This window comes from Talpa europaea, assembly GCF_964194135.1.
Source record: "Talpa europaea genome assembly, chromosome: 11".
NCBI classification, from domain to species: Eukaryota; Metazoa; Chordata; class Mammalia; order Eulipotyphla; family Talpidae; genus Talpa; species Talpa europaea.
Window position 1 is genome coordinate 92,949,517 of NC_140078.1, and position 22,451 is coordinate 92,971,967.

Genomic DNA, 22,451 nt, shown 5'->3' on the forward strand with positions numbered 1-22,451 from the left:
TATTATCTTATTCTGAAAAGAGTAAAGTTACCATTCTACAGTTTTAAAAATTGTAAATAGAGCATTTGCAGAGCTTTCCCCCCACCCCACCCCCCGGAGCCAATTTAAAGCTTTCATAGAGTCTTTGAACTCTTAATGGATAAATATTGAACAGAGGTTGCCATTGCCCCAGAAGCTGCTAACCAATGCTATACAGTCTAACATAAATTCTGTCTACTGAAAGAGCTGCAGGGTTCTGTTAGCACCTAACTATTTAAATGCAAACCTTGTTTCTGTAGAAGCTTTTCACACTTGGAGGTCTGCTGGAGAGCATGTATTCACTAATCTTGTTAAGAGACATGAAATTTTCCCCTGGAAGTTAACCAGCCCTTTCCCACAGTGATGTTATGATTGGTTTTTGGGCTCTGAACTTAGGTACCATCAAAACTCAGAATGCTCTGCCCTGAGTTTTAAATGATGGGTTCAACTAAATGTCCTTGCAGCAGCCCCAAGTGGGATGTTTCAGTGACTCTGTAAGTGATTACTAAGACAGCTGTTGGCTGATGTCCCATCCAGGTGGAAGGATTTTGAGCCACAAGTCTTAATAACTAGTATAATTTAGTATAGCTGTTAAAAATACAGTAGCATATTAGGCATCTAGCTTTTGCCTTAACTAATTTTGTCATCTTTTAATTAGGAAGACTAGTGATAGGTACTACTTATTGCATCCTTATATGGCTTATTATTTCTTGAAACTTCAAACTGTATTATGAGTAGGACCTAGATTTGCTGAGCATTTATTTTAAGAGCTTATTATTTTCCTTAGGCAACTTCTTACACCATTGCCCATTTTGTGTACTACATAAAGAGGTCAGTGGACTTCCAGGGTTGGTTTAGTTTTCTTTCGTATTATAGCTCAGAACGACTCTCTTATTCTCTTGCCTTTGTGCTGATGTCACAGAATGATGCTGCTTTACAGGATCACATCCAAGATCAGGAAAGAAAAGGGATTTTTCATTATTTAATGAAATTTAAAATTTTAATTTCTATAAAAATACTTCCCAGAAGCCCTCCATACTTCTTAACATCTCAGTGGTCCAAACTAGACCAGCACTAACCTGAAACCAGTCACTGGTGAAGGGAAGTGGAGTTACTGTTACTGCTTGGTCTAATGATTCCATCTCTTGGCTTGGGGCAGACTACCTCCCTGACCACACCACCACCAGCAGAGCGTTATTATTGGGGCAGATGAGGAGGGATGGCTGCCAGCTATGATTTGCTATGAAGAATTTATTCAGTTTTATCAACAAAGTCCCTATAGCTTTGTAGCTATAGATAGTTACCTTGCCTATTAAATTCATTGAAACTATTTCAAAATTATATCTAGAAAATATGTTTATAGATTAGACATTTTAGAGAGGGACATGTTCTGTTTTATCACTACATATAATTATTGAAATTTTTAAAAATCGCTTTACAGCAACAAATGGCCATTCAGAGTGCTTACGGCTACTAGTAGGAAATGCAGAACCTCAGAATGCAGTTGATATTCAAGATGGAAATGGACAGTAAGTTTTAATAATTTTCAATTATTTTTAGGATGTTTAATTTTTTTTTTAAGATTGATTGATTTATGCATACAAGAGCTGGGATACAGGCCAAAATTGTGGGGGGTGAAAGGATTCACCAGAGACAGAGTGGGGAGTAGAACAGGCAGATTGACCGAAATACACTGCTGAGGGGAGCAGTGGGCGAGACAGGAGAGGCCTGCCGTGCCATGTGGGTAGCTCCCTGGCCAGCCAGGGGCGGATTGCTTCATAGTGTGGTGCTTAACCCCTTGCGCCCCCAGGGAGGCCCAGGATGTTTAATTTTTAATACTTTGGTCCCTGATTTAGTGATCTTATAATAATGTAATTAAATGATACCAAATACAGTTTCTTAATTTGCGCATACTTGAAAGATACCACAAAAGGGCATATTTAGAAAAACAAGCTAGCATGCCGATGAATTGTGCTTCATGAAGTGCCTCTTCCCATTGCTGCTCAGGACGCCTCTGATGCTCTCTGTGCTCAACGGGCACACAGACTGTGTCTACTCACTGCTGAACAAAGGCGCAAATGTAGATGCCAAAGACAAATGGGGAAGGACAGCACTGCATAGAGGGGTAAGCAACAAACCCATTTCCTTTCAGAGAGGTTTATATGACCTCATTTTACCTAAATTGAATATGTTTTGTATATTTCTCTTCATTAAATTTTTACCAAATGATCTTCACTGTTTAGTATCTTAGTTCTTGAATGCTAATTTTATTTTTTTTTTAATTTGTTTGTAAACATGTTCCATTGTTTTATTTATTTTTAAAGATTTATTTATTTATTTATTTACACATGCACTGGGTACAGTCAGAGGTGTGGGAGGGTGAGAGAATTCACCAGAGCCAGAGTGGGGAGCAGAACAGGCGGCAGGAGAGGTCTGCGTGCCATGTGGGACCCTCACCTGGCGGCCGGGGGTCGAACCTGTGCTGCAGAGGCTGCTGGCAGCTTCGCAACCCAGCGCTCAACCGCTGCACCACCGGGGAGGCCCTTGAATGCTAATTTTAGAGAACTACTAAGCACAACTTAATCCAGAGAAGAATGTTATGCTATTGTTTTCTTTCTCTTTAAACTGTGAGAACTTTTTTTTTTTTTTTTTTTGCTTAGACTTGCATGATTTTTGTTTTCTCTGCTCATTTTTACATAACATGAACTTTATCATAGCACTTCATATAATAGTTTTAGGACAAATTCATTTAATGCTATAAAGAAATTCTTTTTTATGAATTTTAACTGTATTTTGTAGCCATTGTATTAATACCATTGTATAATCAGCGAATTCAGTGCCGTTATGCCCAACTTTATAGAACCTGGAAGCTAAAATTTGCCAATGTATATTATTTTAGGGTATATTCTATGTTTTTTGTTGTTTTCATGCCTCCATTTTCTTATTTTTTACCTCTTTGAACTTAGTTTTCTTTTTCTCCCCCACCACCATCCCCTATGCTCTTTTGACCCTTTTTCCCTTACCCCCATTACTACCTTAGAGACCTCACTACATTTATTAGCATCTGCTAATTTTTACTTTTTGCTTTGTCATATCTTTTGCTATGTAAACATCCAATATGAGACATTCTGAATTGCTTTCTATGTATAATCCCCTCAAAAGCCTTCCATTTTGCTATAAATGGCAATATTTTGTCTTTCCTTGTGGCTGACTAGTTATTCCATTGTGTTGATTTATACTACATCTTCTCCATCCCATCCTGTGGGCACTTTAACATTGTTTCCATGTCCTACTACTATAACTAATGCAGTAAACTGTAGAGCATATAATTTTTTTGTTGATGATTTCATGTTCTTCAGTAGTTCTTCAGGGATTGCTGGGTCATACAGTATTTCCATTTTTAGTTTTTTAAGGTAAATCCCCATCACTTCCAGAATGGCTACACAGTTTACATTCCTACCAACATTCCCAAAGAGAAAGGGTTTCTGTTTCTCCACCTCCTCTCCAACACTGAGGTCTTGTTAATATGTGCAACATACGATAACCTCATTGTGATTTTGACCATCCTTATTAAAAGCAATGATGAACATTTTTTCATATGTCTGTTGGTCTTCTGGATAGCCTCTTGGTGAGTTGTCTGTCCAGATTTGCTGCCCCTATATGAATTGGGTTGTTTGGTTTTTCATCATTAAATTGAAGGGTTTTTTTTTTTTAACATCTTGGATGGTAATCCCTTGTTGATTGTGTAATGTGTGAATATTTTCCATTCAATATAATTTTTTTGATCTACTTACATTTTCTTTGACTGTGTAAAAGCTCTTTAACTTGCAGTCATCCCAGTTGTCTGTTTTACTTATACTCTCCCTTGCTGTAGGAGTTGAGTGTCCAAAAATATCTTTATCATTGATGTCATGTAACATACTACTTATGTTTTCTCTGTGTATTTTATTGTTGCAGTTGCAGGTCTTATATCTGTACCTTTAATCTAAATTAGAATTTATTTTTGTGCATAGAATTAGAGAGCAATCCAGTTTCATTCCCAACACTGTTTGTTAGAGAGTTCTTTTCCTATTGTATAGTTGTGGCTCCTTTATCATGAGTTAAGTTCCAAGAAGTTTCAGTTCTTGGAACAAAATCTTAAAACCCTAAGCTTTCATAGAATTAAAGTCAATTTGATTTTTTTCCATTATCACAACTATATTCTTACATATTTTTGTCTTACTGTTTTGAACCTTTGAAATGTTAATTATCTTCATGGAATTATAAATTCGGCTATTCTCGTTTTTCATACTAATATTTTGAAAAAATTCACTACTTTAAATTGTTAAGCCACTTCCAATAGCAATATTGAATCATTCAAAAATGATACCTTGGTTGGTGGAAGGATATGGGGAATATATACTTAAAAGTTTTTTAATTAGCTCTAATTGTATATAGTACTCTACATAATATATTAAACTACGTGCAAATGATTCTTATTTCAGGCAGTTACAGGCCATGAAGAATGTGTAGACGCATTACTTCAACATGGTGCTAAGTGCTTATTTCGGGATAGCCGGGGCCGGACACCTATACACTTGTCAGCTGCCTGTGGACACATTGGTGTTCTTGGAGCCCTTTTGCAGTCAGCAGCTTCTATGGATGCAAATCCAGCTATAGTCGACAATCACGGATATACAGCACTCCACTGGGCTTGCTACAACGGTTAAGTATACGGGCACAAACTTAGGTTAAGTAGCCTGTTGTCTACTAAGCAGAGCCAACTTACTTAGTATACTCTGATATGGTTTATAAGGCAAAATTAAAGTTTAAAATTTGTAGGAAGACTTGAAATAATCTTAGCCATTGTCATACCAAAGCCAAGATACTAAGGTGTTTTGAGATAAACTATCACTAAATTTGCAGTTTTACTTAGACTTTGCTTCAACAGGTATTTATGCATTTAAAGGGTATTTTTATAATATTTCCCATGTCTTTTATATGGTATGCTTACCTTTTGATTAGGTCTTCTTCGTAAGTGTACTTGTTTTATGGGGGAAAAATGACAAAGATTGGAGAAATAGTGAAAATGAGTCACATGCTAAGCTGAAATCTGTGTGTGTGTTCTGAACATCTTGCAAGGTACCCATAACACTAACATGTATGCTGAACATTTATAAGAATCTAGTCCTAGAAGGTCATAGGAACAGAAATTTAGAAACTTTTATGGCGGTGTTAGCTTTGCTGCATATATAGAACACTTAGTTTCCTAGAGGCTCACAGTTTCAGTATTCCTTCTATATAGGTAGACTTTTTAAAAGTCAGAGAAGTATAAACCTGTGTTTAAGTTATAAATGTTAAAAATGGAGTTTGGCTTATGAAATCATACTAATTAAAATAAGTAATGGAGTATATGAGATACAGTAATTTTTACCTTGTGTAATAGTGCCATAGGTGTTGATCACCTTAGAAAACACTCAGTTATATTACGTGTATTATGGACAGTAATCCTGTCAAAGTTTGGGGTTAAGGTATTAGTGGAGATAGAAAGGTTTTTTGTTTCGAATCTCAGTGTGGCATTCAGATTGTTAGTTGTGAGAGAATATCTATAAAAGTATTTCACAATGCTAACAACTTTCCCTCAAAGTATAGAGGAAAATATAAATTGCCTCTTTCTATAAATGCCCATGTGCTTTAAAAAATTAGTATCTGTTCTGAAAGTCAGTGATAGTCTTACTGGGGAATTGAAGTTTGCTGTCTCCCTATAATATGCTGCTGCCTGGTTTTTCCACAGGAAGTCGTTTGACAGATAGTGTTGTTGAGTTGTGATGAAAGAAATATGAATCTTGCAAAATTATATTCTCATTGAATGTTTTTATAAGTGCTATCTAGATGAAATGTTTTAGTTTTCAAATTCTTGTGCCGTACTCATATGGAATAGAAAGTTCCGATCTCCAAGGATTGTTTTGGGATTACCATGGTCATCCTTCAACTCTCGACCTTGAGGGACCATAGAAATTCTGAATTGTTAAATTAGAACTGCTAATTCAGAAGTTTAGTTGAGTCTCTTTCATTTTTACTACCTCAGATTCCCAACCACCACAGCTTTTGAAACTATACGATCTTTGGACTTTGACTTCCCTTTTTCCCTTTCAACTCATTGAAGTAGGTATTTAAAGGGTATAGTGAAGAGACCGAAAATTAGCCCTAAATCAAGAGATACCATATTTGGATTTGTTTCTATAAAGTGACTTGACATTTTACAAATACAAGGAAAATGGAAAACATCTAAAAATAATGGGAATAAATCCACAGTTCTGGATTTTATTTGTTAAGAATCCAGTGAGATAAAACTGTTTGGAAGCAGACTTATTGGTAAATATTTTTGTCGGGGCTGATGATGTATCAATGAGAATTAACTGATGGAAAAAAAATCACACCGTTGGGTTTTTTTGGTCAGTTAGAGTGTGTATTTGTAAAAATACTGCAGTAACTGTCCTTTGCAGAGTTACTATTCTAATATTCCTTATCCGGTCGTTATAGAGAACACTATTTCTCTAAAGTAAAGTACTTACTACTCTAGCAGGTTTAGTATAAAATTTTGCATAAATTACATAAGTGGTTGCCACTTAAAGATCATTAACAGATGTGCCTTAATTTCTAGTGTGACAAAATTGTGATATTTTGAATTGAGCTGGAAGGAACTAGATGTGTATTGGCTATATACAATAAGACAATCCAGGCAGTCAGTCTAAAATTAATACCACATTTATCATCAAAAGCCTATTTTACAATTCGGCATTCTTAGAGTAGACAATATGTAAAACGGTTTTACTTTGACTAGTAATTATTGAACAGCTGGAAAGAAGAAGGGAAGCACTCCAGAACAGAAAACCACCTTTCTCAAAATTACATTATCTCCTAAGTTCCTTTTAAAAATATACCAAATTTTATGAAGCTCTGAGCAGCCTTAGATATCCTCCAGAACATGAAGAGACTTGTTTTATCATTCTTTCACAAATTGGTATACAAAGTGATAAGATGTGTCAGTTTGCTATGACCTAACAATGATTGCTACGTGTAATCAAATACCCAAATCTCTTTTTTCAATCTACCATCTACTCAGATAGTGATACTCAAATCATTTGGTCTTAGCACCTGTAGATTATGACTATTGATCATTACTGGATAAGAGAACTGAGAAATGTAAGGATATTTACTAATTTATCTTAAAATAACAAATCTAATACATGTCAATATGATAGTTTTATGAAGATTTTACAAGCAAAAGTGAGAAAAATGGCAAATTTCTTTAATGGCTAACTTAGGAGAAGACGAGTTTGTTAGAATATTCCAGAGTTCCCCATACCACACCTTGAGAATTCTACCTGCAGAGAAATCTGAACAGCTTCCATGGTTGCTTCTTGGTCATGAGTTAAACCTCTCAAGAAAAAATTTTTGAAGCAGGGTTTCTCAGTCATAGCACCGTTGACATTTTGGGTCAGGTAGTTCTTTGTTGTGAGGGATTGTCATGGGCAGTGAGTGATGTTTAGAAAGAGGCCTGTGGCGCTGCTTCTCCCATCCCCTGATGATGATGACTCCTGAGGGGCAAAATTTAGGATAAATGTATTAGAAAACAGCTGAGCTGACCAAAGATGGAACACATCTTACAAATTTCTTAAAACTTTGTTTTCCTGGTAAAAATGATTATAGGATGAAGATTAACTCAAGCTATCATTTGAGAATATTAATTTAGAAAGAAAAGAAATATAACATTGCTTTGTTTGCCAAATAGTAAGCCATGGAAATAAATAGGTTCTATATAAATCAAATTTAATCTGAAAGCAGATTCAAAATGAGTACTGAAATAAAAGCAGCAGCATTTCATTTGCAGCAATTCATATGGTAATTGGGATATTTTTACTAAGATTTTTGCTACCTAATTTTCAAAGTCAAAATTTGAATTTCAATTTTTGTCTGTATTTTCAAAGTTGCTATTAAAAACTGTGGGCTTGTTAACAGTTCAATATACTGTCTGTTCTATATAATTACTTGCGTTAATTTTTAAGTACCAGAATGTTTCTTTACAAATTGTCAATAATATCGCAAAGAAAAACTATTATCTCAAAAATCCATAATTAGAGATTAATTCATTTATGATACACTTTTGTAATATGAAGTTCTTCCAGACATTTAATGAGATTTCAGTATGTTTCGATATATATTTGAGATACATCACTCATGAAGTAAAAAACAAGTTGCAGAAATAGTCATCTATTTGCATAAAATAATAAAATGTGTTTGAAACTTTCTGCAACGGTCATGGGTAATGGTTACAATCTAGTATTTGGGATCTAGAGAATGGAACTGAGATGGGTGGAGAAAAGGCCATGGACTTTTTTCCCTCAGCACATACACAGTTTTGAGATTCCTATCATTAGCTCAATTTTATAATCAGAAAATATTTAAATTTTGAAGTTAATTATGCTAATATAAATACAGTTACTTTGAAACTTAAGATATGCTGTGTGACTGAGAGTTGAAGAGTCAATGACCAAATAGTTCTAACTGGTCGCTGTAATAAAGAATGGGACTAATTTTTTCCCCCACACAATGTGTCATGTCAAAAAAAAAAAAAACCTAACATGATAAGAATCTGTTGTACTTCAGGTCTGTGATCATAAACAGTGGGCTCAGTGAACTGGTTATCGTTGATCCATGTAAAGCTGCTTTCTTATTTGTGTAGGGATGTGTGGGTGTACACAGGCACTTGGTATCTTTTTGGATTTTAATACCTTGATTCTCATTTACTTACTTAGGTCACGAGACATGTGTAGAACTTCTTTTAGAACAGGAAGTTTTCCAGAAAATGGAAGGAAATGCATTTAGTCCTTTGCATTGTGCTGTGTAAGTGAAGCCGGCATGAATTAGTTTGGGGTTGACTGTTTAAGAAATACACCATTGCTGTGAGAATGATCACCCTGTTACCTTACACAGGATAAATGACAACGAAGGTGCTGCTGAGATGTTAATTGATACATTAGGTGCCAGCATCGTGAACACCACAGATTCAAAAGGAAGGTAGGAATTCACCTATTTAGGAAAGTTTTACTCTCTGTAGGAAAAATATTTTTAGCTACTAAACAAGTATAAAAGAATTTATAGAGAGCCCACTACTAATTGAAAGTTGAAATTTTTATATTTGCAAGCATATATTGTCATAAAACACTTTCTTTTAAAAGGGTTTTTTTCTATTATGAATTGTAATCTTCTTCTTTAAGATAGGTCTGTAACCTAAAGGTCATTATTAGTGGGGTAGCATTTTTTTAAACAGGAATAAAGGCTGGAAGAGTGTCCAGCAGTTGTAATAGATGACAGTATTTATAGTGGGTCAGAATTTCTTTCAAAATTTCCTTCAATAAATTTTTTTTAGCAGTGCTATAATTTATATAATCAGAAATATGAATTTCTGTGTCAGAAATTAAACATTTTTATCCAGGCAATGTTTTTATTGCCTAATTTGTAAATCCTTGAAAATTATTTGTTGAAAATTAAGGACTAATTTTTTCCAGAGCACATGACACGGATTTAGCCTGGTCTCCTACTTTTCCTATTGCAGAACTCCTCTCCACGCAGCCGCCTTCACAGATCACGTCGAGTGTTTACAGCTCCTGCTCAGTCACAACGCTCAAGTCAATTCTGTGGACTCTTCTGGGAAAACCCCTCTCATGATGGCTGCAGAAAATGGACAAACAAATACAGTTGGTAAAGAAACTGGTCATGGGTTCTTGCTTACATATAACTTAGCTCCCAGGCTTGCTGACTCCAGTTCACTGAAATTTCCACTATTTACCTCACCATTCCAGAGAGTTAAAAACTTTCACCTGCTTATAGTTCACATTTTCATTTAGGGCCACAGTGTCTTCTTTTGCCCTTACTGACTGAACAGTCTGCTTTAGCAGGCAGGGTAGTGATTGGTTCAGAGAGCAGGCTCTGGAGTCACACCGGCCAAATATGAGTCCTGGATTCGCCAGTTGAATGACCTCAGGCCTCCATTTTTTTATTTATTTGGTGAGAAAGATAATAGTGCTTATTTGATAGGGTTGTTATGAGTGTTAAAGAAGTTACTATAAATTTAGAGCACTTCAAACAATATGACAATGCATAGCAAATACATTATATCTTATACTGAGATTTTTGCTTTATACCTTAATTTCTTTATATTGGGTCATTAGTGATTAAGAAATTTGATTCAATTTTTCCTCCCAGAGATGCTGGTCAGCAGTGCTAGTGCAGATCTGACTTTACAGGACAACAGTAAAAACACTGCCCTCCATTTGGCTTGTGGCAAGGTATGTATACATTTTAAGGATATGTTTTCATTGTTAATATCAACAGTGTATTTCCCCTGCTCTAAAATGAACCAGAGCTAGGGACCAAATAACTAATGATCACCAAATTCAGGTTTCTTAAAAACAAATCACATAATTCCCACCTGTCTTTACTATCTCAAATTATTGTCCCCGCCACCGACAACACGTTTGGACAAATATTTAAGCATTAGCCCAGAGCAGTCATGACATGAACAGTGATGTGGAGCTGTTGTATGGACTAGGGTTGGGGTGTCTTGAGTGTATTCACTTAACTATAATGGTGTGCATTTTTTAAAGAGTTATTTGCCATGATTTTAGGGTCATGAAACTAGTGCCTTGTTAATACTGGAAAAGATAACAGATAGAAACCTCATCAATGCAACCAATGCAGCCTTGCAAACGTGAGTACTTTCAGTGTCTACTGTAAACCTTGTGACCCATAATTATAAAACTGATTAATGGGGCTTTTTCTTAATAAGGGGTCATTGGAACCGATCTTAGTCACAAAAGCAGTTAAAAAGTGAACAATTTTTATAATTGACTAAACCCATTTCTAAAGTCATAATTAATAGATATATTAAGAGTTTTTGAACCAAAACTTTAGTACTGGAAGTAATATATCATTTCTTGATCCAGTTATCTATAATTTTATCAAAAGTAATACTGTTTTGTGGAAACCAGCTGGAACAATACATTCTTTGATACTGGTAATAAATGAGATAATGAGCTTTCGATGTGTGTCTGTAAGCTAAAGAGACTGTGGAAAGAATCGAGTTCTTACTGTGAGCTGTGAGCCTCCCAGTGACTGCTGAGTAGCTCTTAGACCATATCCCGGTGTCTTCTCCCAATTTCTATTTGCTATTCTGCTTTGAGACTTAGTGAAGAGAAAAATCTTCTAAAACTTGTTCCCTTCCTGTATCACTCGATTCCCTTGAGGATTAAAAAACTAACCATGGGACCTGTAAACTGTCTTCAAAGCCTAGTGGAATTTTTACCATTGCAATTTACTGTCTTCAGTTCATTCTGTTTGTTGGCCAGCTTCACTACTTAGAAAATGTAAGAGTGCAAACTAACAAAGGGTTTGGTGAAAGCAGGAATTGGCTGACAGGACCTAATAATGCTAAGTTGATGCACGCTTACACCGCTTGAGAGTGTGTAAGTACCACACACTGCTCTCCTGTCCCCCACTCCCCACCTTTTTGTATCCCTGGGTCTTCACAACTTAGCAGAAATGTTCTTTAACAATCAGAATTGAAAGGAGAGGGGGAGAGAGAGCACACGCACATGTACATAGATCATTTTTCTTCCCCAGACCTCTGCATGTTGCTGCCCGAAATGGGCTAACAATGGTGGTTCAGGAGCTTCTGGGGAAAGGAGCAAGTGTGCTTGCGGTGGATGAAAACGGTAAGTAGCTTCCCTGTTCCCCTTCCTTAGCTAGCAGTGTCTCTCTTTCGGTCGGCCCAGATTTGACGTAAGCTGGGCTCTTTGTATTGATCAGAGCAAAGCTAACGTTTAATATTGAATGGCATTTACTTTGTTGGAAAAGGGACAGAGGACAAGAGAAATTGGAAAAGTTCATCCAAAAGGAACCTAAGAATGTCTTTGTGCTAAAAATAGTATGTCAGAAAACACTTGTCAAGGCCCTTCAGTGCTAGGTTTTTGTCTAAAGCTAATCTCCCCACTTATACAATAGAAACCTGTCCCCTTTGCTTCCTTGAGGCCATCATTTTAGCACTTCTTGCCTTTTAGTTCCCATAATACAGTTTTTATAGGAAATGCAGATCATTCCCATTAGGATGTAAACATTGTTCACTTTCTTTTGCAAAGTTTTGTTCTCTTCTCCCCAAACTTTTAATAATAGTGTTTGAGGACTATTCTTGGTTCTTTATTTCCCCTTTTTTCACATACTTCTAGGTGCTCTCATCCCTTCCCTTGCTCCGTAAATATTACTTACATTGCAAATTCCTAAGTGTATGCCAGGCCTCTTACAATCTCCATATTTATAGATTATTAAATAAACATTGATGTGGTATTGTCAAAAACTACATGTCCAGAACTAAACTGCTGATCCTCTCTCCCCTCTGCACCCCCCCACCCCGCTCTCCTAGTCTTCATGATCTTGGCTGATGACATGACAGTCCCATCCTTACACGTGCTCAGGACAAGAGTCGTCCTTGACGCTCGCATACCCAACATCTCTACACTCCATCAGCATGTATTTTTGCTCTTTCTCCAAAAGTGCCCACTTTTTCTCCTCTGCTCCTAGCACCCTGGCCTGGACCCTTTTAAAATACAAAACTAAGCTTCTAAATCTCCACTGTGGTACTACTTAGGATGGCCTACAGGACCTTCCATGGTGGTACTGCTGCTTATTCCCACCACAGTCCTTGAAAACCTAATCTATTCCCCCCCTCCCCATAAGACTTATTTTTAGCATATTGTATGTAATTTACTTTTTTCTAAATCAGGTTGGTGTAGCTCACTCACTAGAATGAATATAGTCTCCACAAGACAGGGAATCTTTGTTCACTACACTTGAACCCAGATTCATTCAAAGTGCTTAGAAGACTGCTGGGCATAGCGGGCTCAGGAAGTACTTGTCCGGTGAGTGTGCTAAGCACTGTGCCAGGTTCAGAAGTGGTTCTGTAGTAAGACAGGCTACTCCCTTGAGTGGAAACAAGTGCACTTGAAATAGCTCAACTGGCGTAAACGTAGAATGTGATGAGTGTTCAGACTCTTTTGAAGGAACAGAGAAGTCCTTCCTGGTCCCCAAAAAGTAAGCTCTAACCCAAAGGACAAGTAGAAAGTGGGGAGCAAATATTCTAAGTAAAGGGGCATGTTTAGAGAGAACACAAAGGAGTGTAAATGTTCAGTTAGGCCACAGTTTTAGATCTAGTGGTGAGGAGTCTAGGCAGTAGGATAGCAGCTAGTCTGTCCAAATGGACAAACAAGAGTGAAATAGGAAAAGTTAACAGGTAAAAGAAAATGCTACCCAGAATTAAGTTAGATATGGTAGGGATGGAAGACAGATTTTTCTGGACAGCTCACAATGGGACTTACTGAGACTCGGTGAGCCGTGTGGAAATGCCAGCAGAAGAGCAGAGTTAAAATCATGAGGAAGATTCAGTGGAAACTCCCAGTCAGTATTTGTATTTAGGGATCTGGAGCCCAAAACCAACATCGAAGTTGGACATAGAGATTTGGAACTCACAGTGATGTAGTCAGGAAATCCAAAGAAGTAGTAATAATTGAACATCACCCAGTAGAACGAGTTTAGACTGAACTAGCTGTGAAAGAAACTTATTGGTAAATTACATTTCAAGAAATGCAGCTACTATATAGATTAAAATGAGGAGTCCAAAATGGCCATATTTTGAGACCTTAGTTTAACAGCTAATATTCAGGTTTATGTATCTGGATCCTTAAGTGGAAGTGTAGAAGTTTAGAATGTTTAGTAACTGCGGCTGATGATTAGGCTCTGTAGTCGAAGGAGAGACAATAGTATATAAAGGGTCTAGTATATTCTGTGCCTATGTATTCACTCCAGGAATGTGGTTAAGTAATATTTCTGTGGGCTTTCTAGAGGAAACAAAATACATTACACTTGCCTGGGAAGGATTACATAGATCCTTGTCTTCAAGCGCTTCGCTTCTCTTGCATTTGCTTTTCAACATACCAACTCCACGCAAGGGAGAGAAGCCTATTTTCAGTCCCAGGTGAACTAGAAAATACTTGAGATATTCTTCTCTGGTCTCAGCCAATGCACCATGACCTGTCACCTCTGCTGGGTTGCCCTGCCCGCCATCAGCATCACAACAGGCACCTTGGCAAGGAAGAGCCTCTTAGGAGGAGTCAGTGGTGAAGCACTCTTCTAATCACTTTAAGCAAATAGGGGTTAATTAGAACTATGCATACTCTTTAGCCGCTCCTGACATTAGTCTCTGATCTTGGGGGGGGGGGAGAGAAAAAATTTTTTTAAAGATTTATTTATATATATAAGAACCAGGGCATAGGCCAGATGCGGGAGGGTGAGAGGATTCACCAGAGACAAGCCTGGAGCAGAACAGGCAGACAACTGAAATACACCGCTGAGGGGAGCTGCGGGCGAGACAGGAGAGGTCTGCCCCACCATGTGGGCATCTCCCTGCCTAGCGGGCATCGAACCAGCACTGCAGAGGCTTCTCACATCTTCACAGTGCTGCGCTCAATTGCCTGCGCCACCAAGGAGGTCCAGGGAAAAGAAATTTATGAAGGAAACTTTTTTTCTTTCTCAAGGCAAATACAGCATGGATAAAAATATATAGAAATGGAAACAAATACTAGACCATGGTACAACACATAGTAAAAATAACTGCGGTTGCATAAAACAGCATGGTGAGTCTCAGATAAAAGAAGCCAAATGTAAATAACATTCTCTAGGCCTGTAGTGTTGATGAATACAAGTTAGAGAGGAGAGCACAGAAGTAATTACCACATGGGTCAAAACAGTTCCCTTTGGGGCCTCCCTGGTGGCACATGGGGTTAAGCACTGCACTGTGAAGCAATCCACAGCCTCTGCAGCACGAGTTCAATTCCTGGCTGGCCAGGGAGCAACCTACATGGCGAAACAGACCTCTCCTGTCTCGCCTGCTGCTCCCCTCAGCCATGTGTTTCAGTCATTCTGCCTGTTCTGTTCCCCACTCTGTCTCTGGTGAATCCTCTCACCCCACCCCCCCGCCGTCTCTGGCCTGTACCCCAGCTCTTGTATGCATAAATAAATCTGGAAGAGAAAGGGGTATAACTAGTACTTGATCCGTATAATGTTCTCTTCATGCTTGTTTTGAGATAAATCAGTCAGCTGCTTTAAGAAAACCTGACTTTTTTAAAATGTACATGTACGTGTGTGTGTATAGACCAAACCATGAGTAAATACAGCACTGGAGGAAAGCCATACTTAGATGCGTAACAACAAATGAAACTGGGGGCTAAAACTTTAAGACATTTGCTGCTAAATACCTTTTGGCTCCACATGGATTAAAACAGAATGCGTCACCTATTTTTTTTAACGTTTGTGCGGTATAGCCTGAACTTGACAGCACATGGTGCATCTGCACATCTTTCCCATTCTGTCCTCAAGACTGGTCCTTACCAGAGGCACCAAGGTGTTTCTTTCCTCAGTTTGCTGTGCTGGTACTTTATGATGCCTTCGTCTTCAGCTTAAAGGAACAGCTGCAAAGGAAACATTTATTTTGACTTGGGTATTTTAGAGTTCACCCACCTACTCTGTTTTTTCTTCAGTGGACTGTGATCCTAAAAGAAAAGTTAATGGATACCCAAGTATCAGGCAGCCTACGTCTTCTGAGCACCTTCTCAGTGACTCATTCATGAATCTACATGTTTAGATTCCTCAGCATGTATTATAACCACAGAAAAGTGCTAAGTCTCTCTTCTCCATTTGAAGGGAGACTGGCCAGCTTTTATCCCCTTCGTCTCGTCCTGTGTCCGCTCTGAGTTCAGATGGTGTTCATGTTGGCCTGGCTTACCCGTCAGTCGCGAGCTCTTGGGGAAATCATCCAGTTCCGGGCCTCTGTTTCCTCTTCTGTAATATAGTCTGTGAGGTCTCCTTTCCCCCCACATCCTGTGACTTTTTTCCTACTTACTGGAAACATTCAAATTAAATCAATTTATTAGGAGCCAAGTAATTTAAAGTATGTCTCACGTTGAAAGCCTTTTATTTGTGAAATGAGTTTGGGACGTTCATTTTTTTAATTTTGTCTTTGATTCCAGGCTACACCCCAGCTCTGGCCTGTGCACCCAATAAGGACGTAGCTGATTGCCTCGCTCTCATCCTGGCCACCATGATGCCTGTCTCCTCGAGCAGCCCTTTATCATCCCTGACATTCAATGCCATTAACCGCTACACGAACACCTCAAAAACAGTCAGCTTTGAAGCCCTGCCCATCATGAGGAGTGAACCCAGCTCCTACTGCAGCTTCAACAACATCGGCGGGGAGCAGGACTACCTGTACACCGATGTGGACGAGTTGAATGACTCCGACTCCGAGACCTACTGAGGCGGGGCCCGGCCTGCGCGGGGCGAGCTGACGTGAGGCCTCACACGGGGCTGTTTCAGGAGGAAGGCGCTTTCTTAGTGACGCACAGATTCAGCCTAAGAAGAAAGATCACAAGAGTGAGGAATATAAAAGTGATGACATTAAGAAGAAGCATTTTAAAGGCAAGTTTTGCAAAAGGAACTTCTAGAATCTTGAAATAGACTTGACCAGAGGAAAACACTTTGATGTCAAATTGCTTTGTAGAATTGTTTGATTTTGCAGTGCCAGGAATAATTTGGGACACTGTGCACCCTAATCTGCTTACACAAGCAACACTATTATTGTAAAGAGATAAGGACACTAGATTTGAATTTTATCAATAAAACTCCAACTAAATTTAAGGGCAATAAAAGTTTGGTACAGTAGGCATTATGTGTGCAGCAAATTGCCAAAGGACCAAATGACTTAAGAGGTTTTTATAGAATGCCATTTTGTGGAAACTGGAGTAGATGAAATAAGACATTATTGAAACCAAACTGAAATATTTGACAATGAAGTGGAGATTTGGTTTTAAATGATTTTTTTAAAGAAAACATCTGAAAGCCTTCTAATACTGTATTAAACCATGAGAGAAAGCAGACGTATTTTTACATTTTTTTCTTTTACATAAAAATTTAAAAATTCCAATTTTTATAATATTAGAATCAAAACCAGTTGACTGGGTGCAGTCAGGGTGAAAATACTGGTGGTGTAGACATGAGCTAGGTTGGGGTTGGGCTATTGTTGCCCAGTTTTGAATGGTTTAGGTTTAAAATTAAACTATTTTTGTTGGGAATTGTAAAGGAATTTCCTAGAAGAAAATTTAATGAGATAAAAAAAGTAGGCTGTTTTCACCCTGTCGCAGCTAACTGGTCCTGGGGAATGGCATTTCCAGCCTCACCGCTTTGGGGCAAACCTTTGTCACTTAGGTTACTTTTGCGCCTCCACAATGGATTGGAGGTTGTCGTTTTTTCAGTGAAAAATCACAAAGAAAAAATCCCTTGTTAGTCCTAAGTTAACATCATCAGAGCTCTTGGAAGGCATTTCTGTATTCCGGGCAGGATTTACTAGACTAAGCCTTTAGGCCCTATTCACATTTAAGTAGCATATATGGAACGTGTTACTTTTGGGAAGAAAAACAATTGCCTGCGGGATGGGAAGGTTGCCTTTCACATAGCAGAAGAGGCTGCTGGCTAGGGGTTTCTAAATAACGGTATGGGTCTGCTTTTACTGTAACTGTCACTCTCCCAGTGAGAATGATTGCACCTGTGTCGGGGGTCGGGTCTTACAGGTCTGAGTAAAGTTCCATTAATTTTCACAAAACACCCAATTTCATTTTATCCTTTTTTGTATTGTGAAACTGGAAACTTTATGACATTGTAAATTATCAGCTGGTTTTTCTGAATATAAAGTGTGAAAACACAGAACAGTATTTTGATCAATTTGATAATTTTGTGGGGTTTTTTTTGAAGAATTAATGAGCATGTACATAGAAATAGTGACTGCTTGAAAACTGTATTTACTTGCACTCTTTCAGTACATCAAGATTCCTGTATATTTTAGAGTATAATAAAACACAGATGTGAGTTGTATTTAATGAATAATGTATTTGTATCTGTGCTTATCACCTAAAAAAAAAATCTATAAAGTTTCTAGGGCATTGACTACTAGATTTTGAGCATTTTTTCTAAAATATTTACAGAAATTATAAATGTTAACACTCCATCTCTTTATGATATAAAGAAGTCATAGTGCCCCTTCCTAATTAGTAGGAGGCGGAAGGGAGTATGCATTTTACAGACCGCGGACTACATTTTCTATTGTACCTTTTGAAAAAAAAAAAAACAAAAACTCAAAAGAGGATTCTAAAAGTATACATATGTGTGCTTTCTCTTTCCTTTTAGGAATTCTCTTCTGAATTCCCTGAGGGAATTTTCTAGAATCTCAGAATTGAAAGAGACCTGAGGTTCATCCAGTCTAACCTTAACAAATGCAGGAGTCCCTTCTACAAGGGTGACCTTTCCACCTTGAACACTTCCAGTGACTCTACCTCACCAAGCAGTCCATTCAGTTGAGCAGCTCTGTTAGAAAGGTCTTCCTTAGCTGGCGTGGAAGCTTCCTTCTCGATAACTTCTGTCCTTGGGCCGGTTCTGTCCTCCAAGACAACAGAGAACGTTGGAAGGATGACCCTCGCACCCCCTGCCATGCCTTCTCTTTACAGGCTGTTTGCCGCGTCTGCTGAAGTGATTTCCAGAAGGACTCATTCAGACACGGTTAGATCTGCCACATCTGGTGAAATCCGAGGTGTAACTATAAAGTGATAGGCTGTTTTCGATTTGTCCCGATACATGCCAGAAATTACATAGCCAGCACTTTATGCAAATGATGCTATTTCTGAAAATATTTGTAAGGCGGTGTTTTTTCCCCCCGATTGCCCGTCCAGCAGGAAAACTGTTTCATTGCTTTGTGATGGCCCCCACTTTGAGCCAGCACTTCAGGTTTGTACCTAATGAGGCAAAATCCCAAAGGACTGTCCCAAATAGGATGGGAACAGCGCTAGTAGTGCTGGAGGAGGTACGTGGAGTTAAGTCCTTTATAGTTACACCTTGTATGTCCAAAGCATCAGGCCCTGCTCTGTAGTGGTTTTTATTCTCACACAGAATAGAAAGTCTGTTTGCTTTTTTAACCTCTGCATGAAAGATGACACCTGCAGTATCTGGCGTGTATTATACCAGCTTCTGCGCGAGAACTATGTTGGGAGAAACGGTGGTGATAGCAAATGACCTCCTTTAGCAAACAAGACATTCAACTCAAACCGTGCCATTTAGTTCAGGAGATCTCTAAGTAGAGCTGTTAATTTGGGGTTTAATTTGGCTTATATTGGACTTTTAAATGAAATAAAGTTTTTTAATGCAATAAATCACGTGTCATGTTTTCATTACATACAAATCTCGTCTTAAAATGCATAGTGTTCATTTCTGACTAGTTTTCACCTTCTAAAACATCAATGACTAATGTATTTATTCAAAAAGTATTTTATTGCTTGCTACTATATACTGGGGTGAGGATGGGCAGAAAGCGGGCCAAGAAATTGGGGTCTTGTCCTTTAGCTTAAAATTTCATCATGGGGCGGGGGCCCTCCCTGGTGGTGCAAGGGGGTAAGATGCAACCTACGAAGCTATCTGCAGCCTCTGCGGCGTGAGTTCAGTCCCTGGCCAGCCAGGGAGCTACCCATATGGCGAGGCAGACCCCTCCTGACTCGCCCGCTGCTCCCCTCAGCAGTGTCTTCGGTCCGTCTGCCTGTTCTGCTCCCCACTCTGTCTCTGGTGAATCCTCTCACCCCCCACACCTCTGGCCTGTACCCCAGCTCTTGTATGCATAAATAAATCTTTAAAAAAAATTTCATCATGGGAAGGTGTGTAAGGAAGAGTGTAAACATGCCCTTGAGGTAGAGAGGAAGCTCAGAAGAGTCAGAGCAACTCGATCACTTCAGAAGCGAAGACCAGACAGGCTTCGTGACAGGGAGCATTGAGGCTGCAGCTTAAGGCACAAATATAATTGGAACAAGTAGAAAAGTGACTAATAACATCCTAGGCGAACAGAAGAAAATCAGTTCTTCAAAGTGGGAGGGGAGAGGGATGACGTGTCAACGCTTAGCATTTCTTTTTTTTTAAAGATTTATTTTTATTTATTTATTTATACATGCACTGGGTACAGTCAGAAGCGCGGGAGGGTGAGAGAATTCACCAGAGCCAGAGCGGGGAGCAGAGCAGGCAGAAGGACCGAAGTACACTGCTGAGGGGAGCAGCGGGCGGCAGGAGAGGTCTGCACGCCATGTGGGACCCTCCACCGGTGGCCGGGGAGCAGCCGGGGATCGAACCAGCGCCGCGGAGGCTGCGGGCAGCTTCACAGCCCAGCGCTCAACCACTGCGCCACCTGGGAGGCCCCACCTCTTGGCGTTTCTAAACCTCAACCAAGAGAGAGCCACAGATGCTCATTGTTAGAGATGAGGTAACAAAGGTAAGAACAGCTAAGCGGGCTCAGCTGGCCAGGGTGGTCTGATGCTGGTACCGGCCAAAGTCCGGGGCGTCTCCAAGCACCAGGCGAGGTTGCGCGTACTGGAAACCCAGCGCCGCAGCAAGCTGGCCGGGGACGCGGCCGGGGCCCAAGAGAGCTGTCCAGCGCCCCTGGGCGGGCCTTGGTGGCCATCAGATGGCGTCATTTCACGGCCATTGCTCTTCCCCACCTACCAAGAGAGCCGGGATCTTTGCCCTCCCAATTTGCCAAGCCCGGTCTGTCTTCCAGGACCCGCCGTGAGAAGAGACATCAACACGACGGCGGTGGTTACGAGGTGACGACCTCCTAGGCGCCAGGAGCTGTGCTGCCTCCGAGCACCGAGCACTAGAAAGTAACAAAACTCCCCCTGCTCGTGGACCCAATGAGAATCACTTCACTTACGCTTCAGCCGCTGGTGTTACCCCAAATCTCAGCCTCAAGTGTCTATCCAAGCCTCCGGGTGGGCCCCCAGGCTTCGAGCTGGCGTTCTGGCCGGTGGCTGCTTGCCACGGGCTTCCTCCCGCGCTCGGCCAGCACGAGCCCACAGGCCCGTGGGGGTGACGGCGGCACACGCGAGGCAAGCCTGACCGCCCCCACGGTGTCGGCCTCTGTGCCCATCTGCTCAGGCTATGGAGCGAAGCAAACCCGATGGCCGAGCCTCACCCCTCGGCGAGCCGGCCGGGTGGATCGGGCCTACCGAGGAGGCATCGCTGGACCCAGTGACCACGACACCCTCGGCCCGAGTCATCGGCCATGTGTCCCCGGGCGGAGCGAGTGCTCTGCTCTGCCCGCACCTCCTGCTCTGTGCTGCTCCTGCTGTAGGTGGCAAAGACGTTTTGACCTGGAAAGTTCTCCCCTGTTTGTGCAGAGTCCCCTGGAAGAGCAAGTGCCACACCCAGCCAAGGACAGAAGGACGCCAGTGCCACCTCAAGCCCCGCCACCGTGCGGCTCGGGGCCCTCCTGTGTCTCCTGGGACCCGCCCTTCAGACAGCGCCTGAGCGGAAGACAGAGTCACACGCGGCTCGGAGCCCCCCGAAGACAGAGATGCCCGAGGGTGAAACCCTCTGAGTCACCCCGGGCCCAGTACCCGGCCCCCACCTCGAGCCTCCTCTCCGCACGGCCGGCTCCCTCCTGCCTCTGCCAGGCCGTGGGTCTTCGCCCTTAGAACTGAAACACACTGAAGGGTCATTTCTTCCGCTTGAAAAGCCAGTAATTTAATCTTCAACTATTTCTCCGTCCCCTTCTCTACACTTGGAAAGAAAAGAAAAAAAAACCACCTGCATTTTCACCTTCAAGGACCCTGGAGCCACTCAGCAAACATTTCTTGAGGACGTTCTGTTTCACAGACTGGAGCCACCCCAGGGGCGAAGCCGTGAGCCGGAGAAACTGTCCTCGAGGCGCATCCAGAATAACCTGAAGCTGGGCCTCCCCGGTGGCGCAGCAGTTGAGCGCTGGGTTGCGAAGCTGCCCACAGCCTCTGCAGCGCTTGTTCGATCCCTGGCTGCTCCCCGGCCACTGAAGGAGGGTCCCACGTGGCGCGCAGACCTCTCCTGCCGCCCGCTGCTCCCCTCAGCAGTGTGCTTTGGTCCTTGCGCCTGCTCTGCTCCCCGCCCTGGCTCTAGTGAATTCTCTAGTGAACCCTCCCGCGCTTCTGACTGTACCCAGTGCTTGTATAAACAAAAACAAACAAACAAACAAACAAATAAATAAATAACATGCCTAAAAAAAAATAAATAACCTGCAGCTATGGGAGACGTGGTGCGTCTCTGTGTGGTGCGGTGGGGGGGTCTTCAGGGATGAGAAGGTGCCCATTTATGCACCAGGGGATCACACGGTTCTGGGGTGAGAGGCCCTAAGACCTGCTGAGTATGGGAGAAACGTTCCACTAGTAAACTCAGGAACGGAAGGACGGACATGGTGAGCTAATCCACAGCAGCAAGCCCGAGGCTCTGCT

At 40.7% G+C, this 22,451-nt stretch overlaps 1 protein-coding gene across 5 annotated transcripts in view; it reads left to right on the plus strand.

Annotated features, from left to right (window-relative positions):
* Positions 1-16,423, plus strand: part of ANKRD28 (ankyrin repeat domain 28) — a gene marked incomplete at both ends in the record, with an annotated part of 134,087 nt that extends 117,664 nt beyond the window's left edge. For all 5 annotated transcript variants that reach the window (XM_084247920.1, XM_084247921.1, XM_084247918.1 and 2 more), the window contains 10 exons: positions 1,460-1,547; positions 2,026-2,143; positions 4,503-4,722; positions 8,817-8,904; positions 8,995-9,078; positions 9,617-9,762; positions 10,267-10,349; positions 10,689-10,771; positions 11,683-11,774; positions 16,137-16,423. In XM_084247920.1, coding sequence (XP_084104046.1) covers positions 1,460-1,547; positions 2,026-2,143; positions 4,503-4,722; positions 8,817-8,904; positions 8,995-9,078; positions 9,617-9,762; positions 10,267-10,349; positions 10,689-10,771; positions 11,683-11,774; positions 16,137-16,423 — 1,289 coding nt within the window. The remainder of the gene's footprint in view (positions 1-1,459; positions 1,548-2,025; positions 2,144-4,502; positions 4,723-8,816; positions 8,905-8,994; positions 9,079-9,616; positions 9,763-10,266; positions 10,350-10,688; positions 10,772-11,682; positions 11,775-16,136) is intronic.
* Between the last annotated feature and the right edge of the window lie 6,028 nt (positions 16,424-22,451).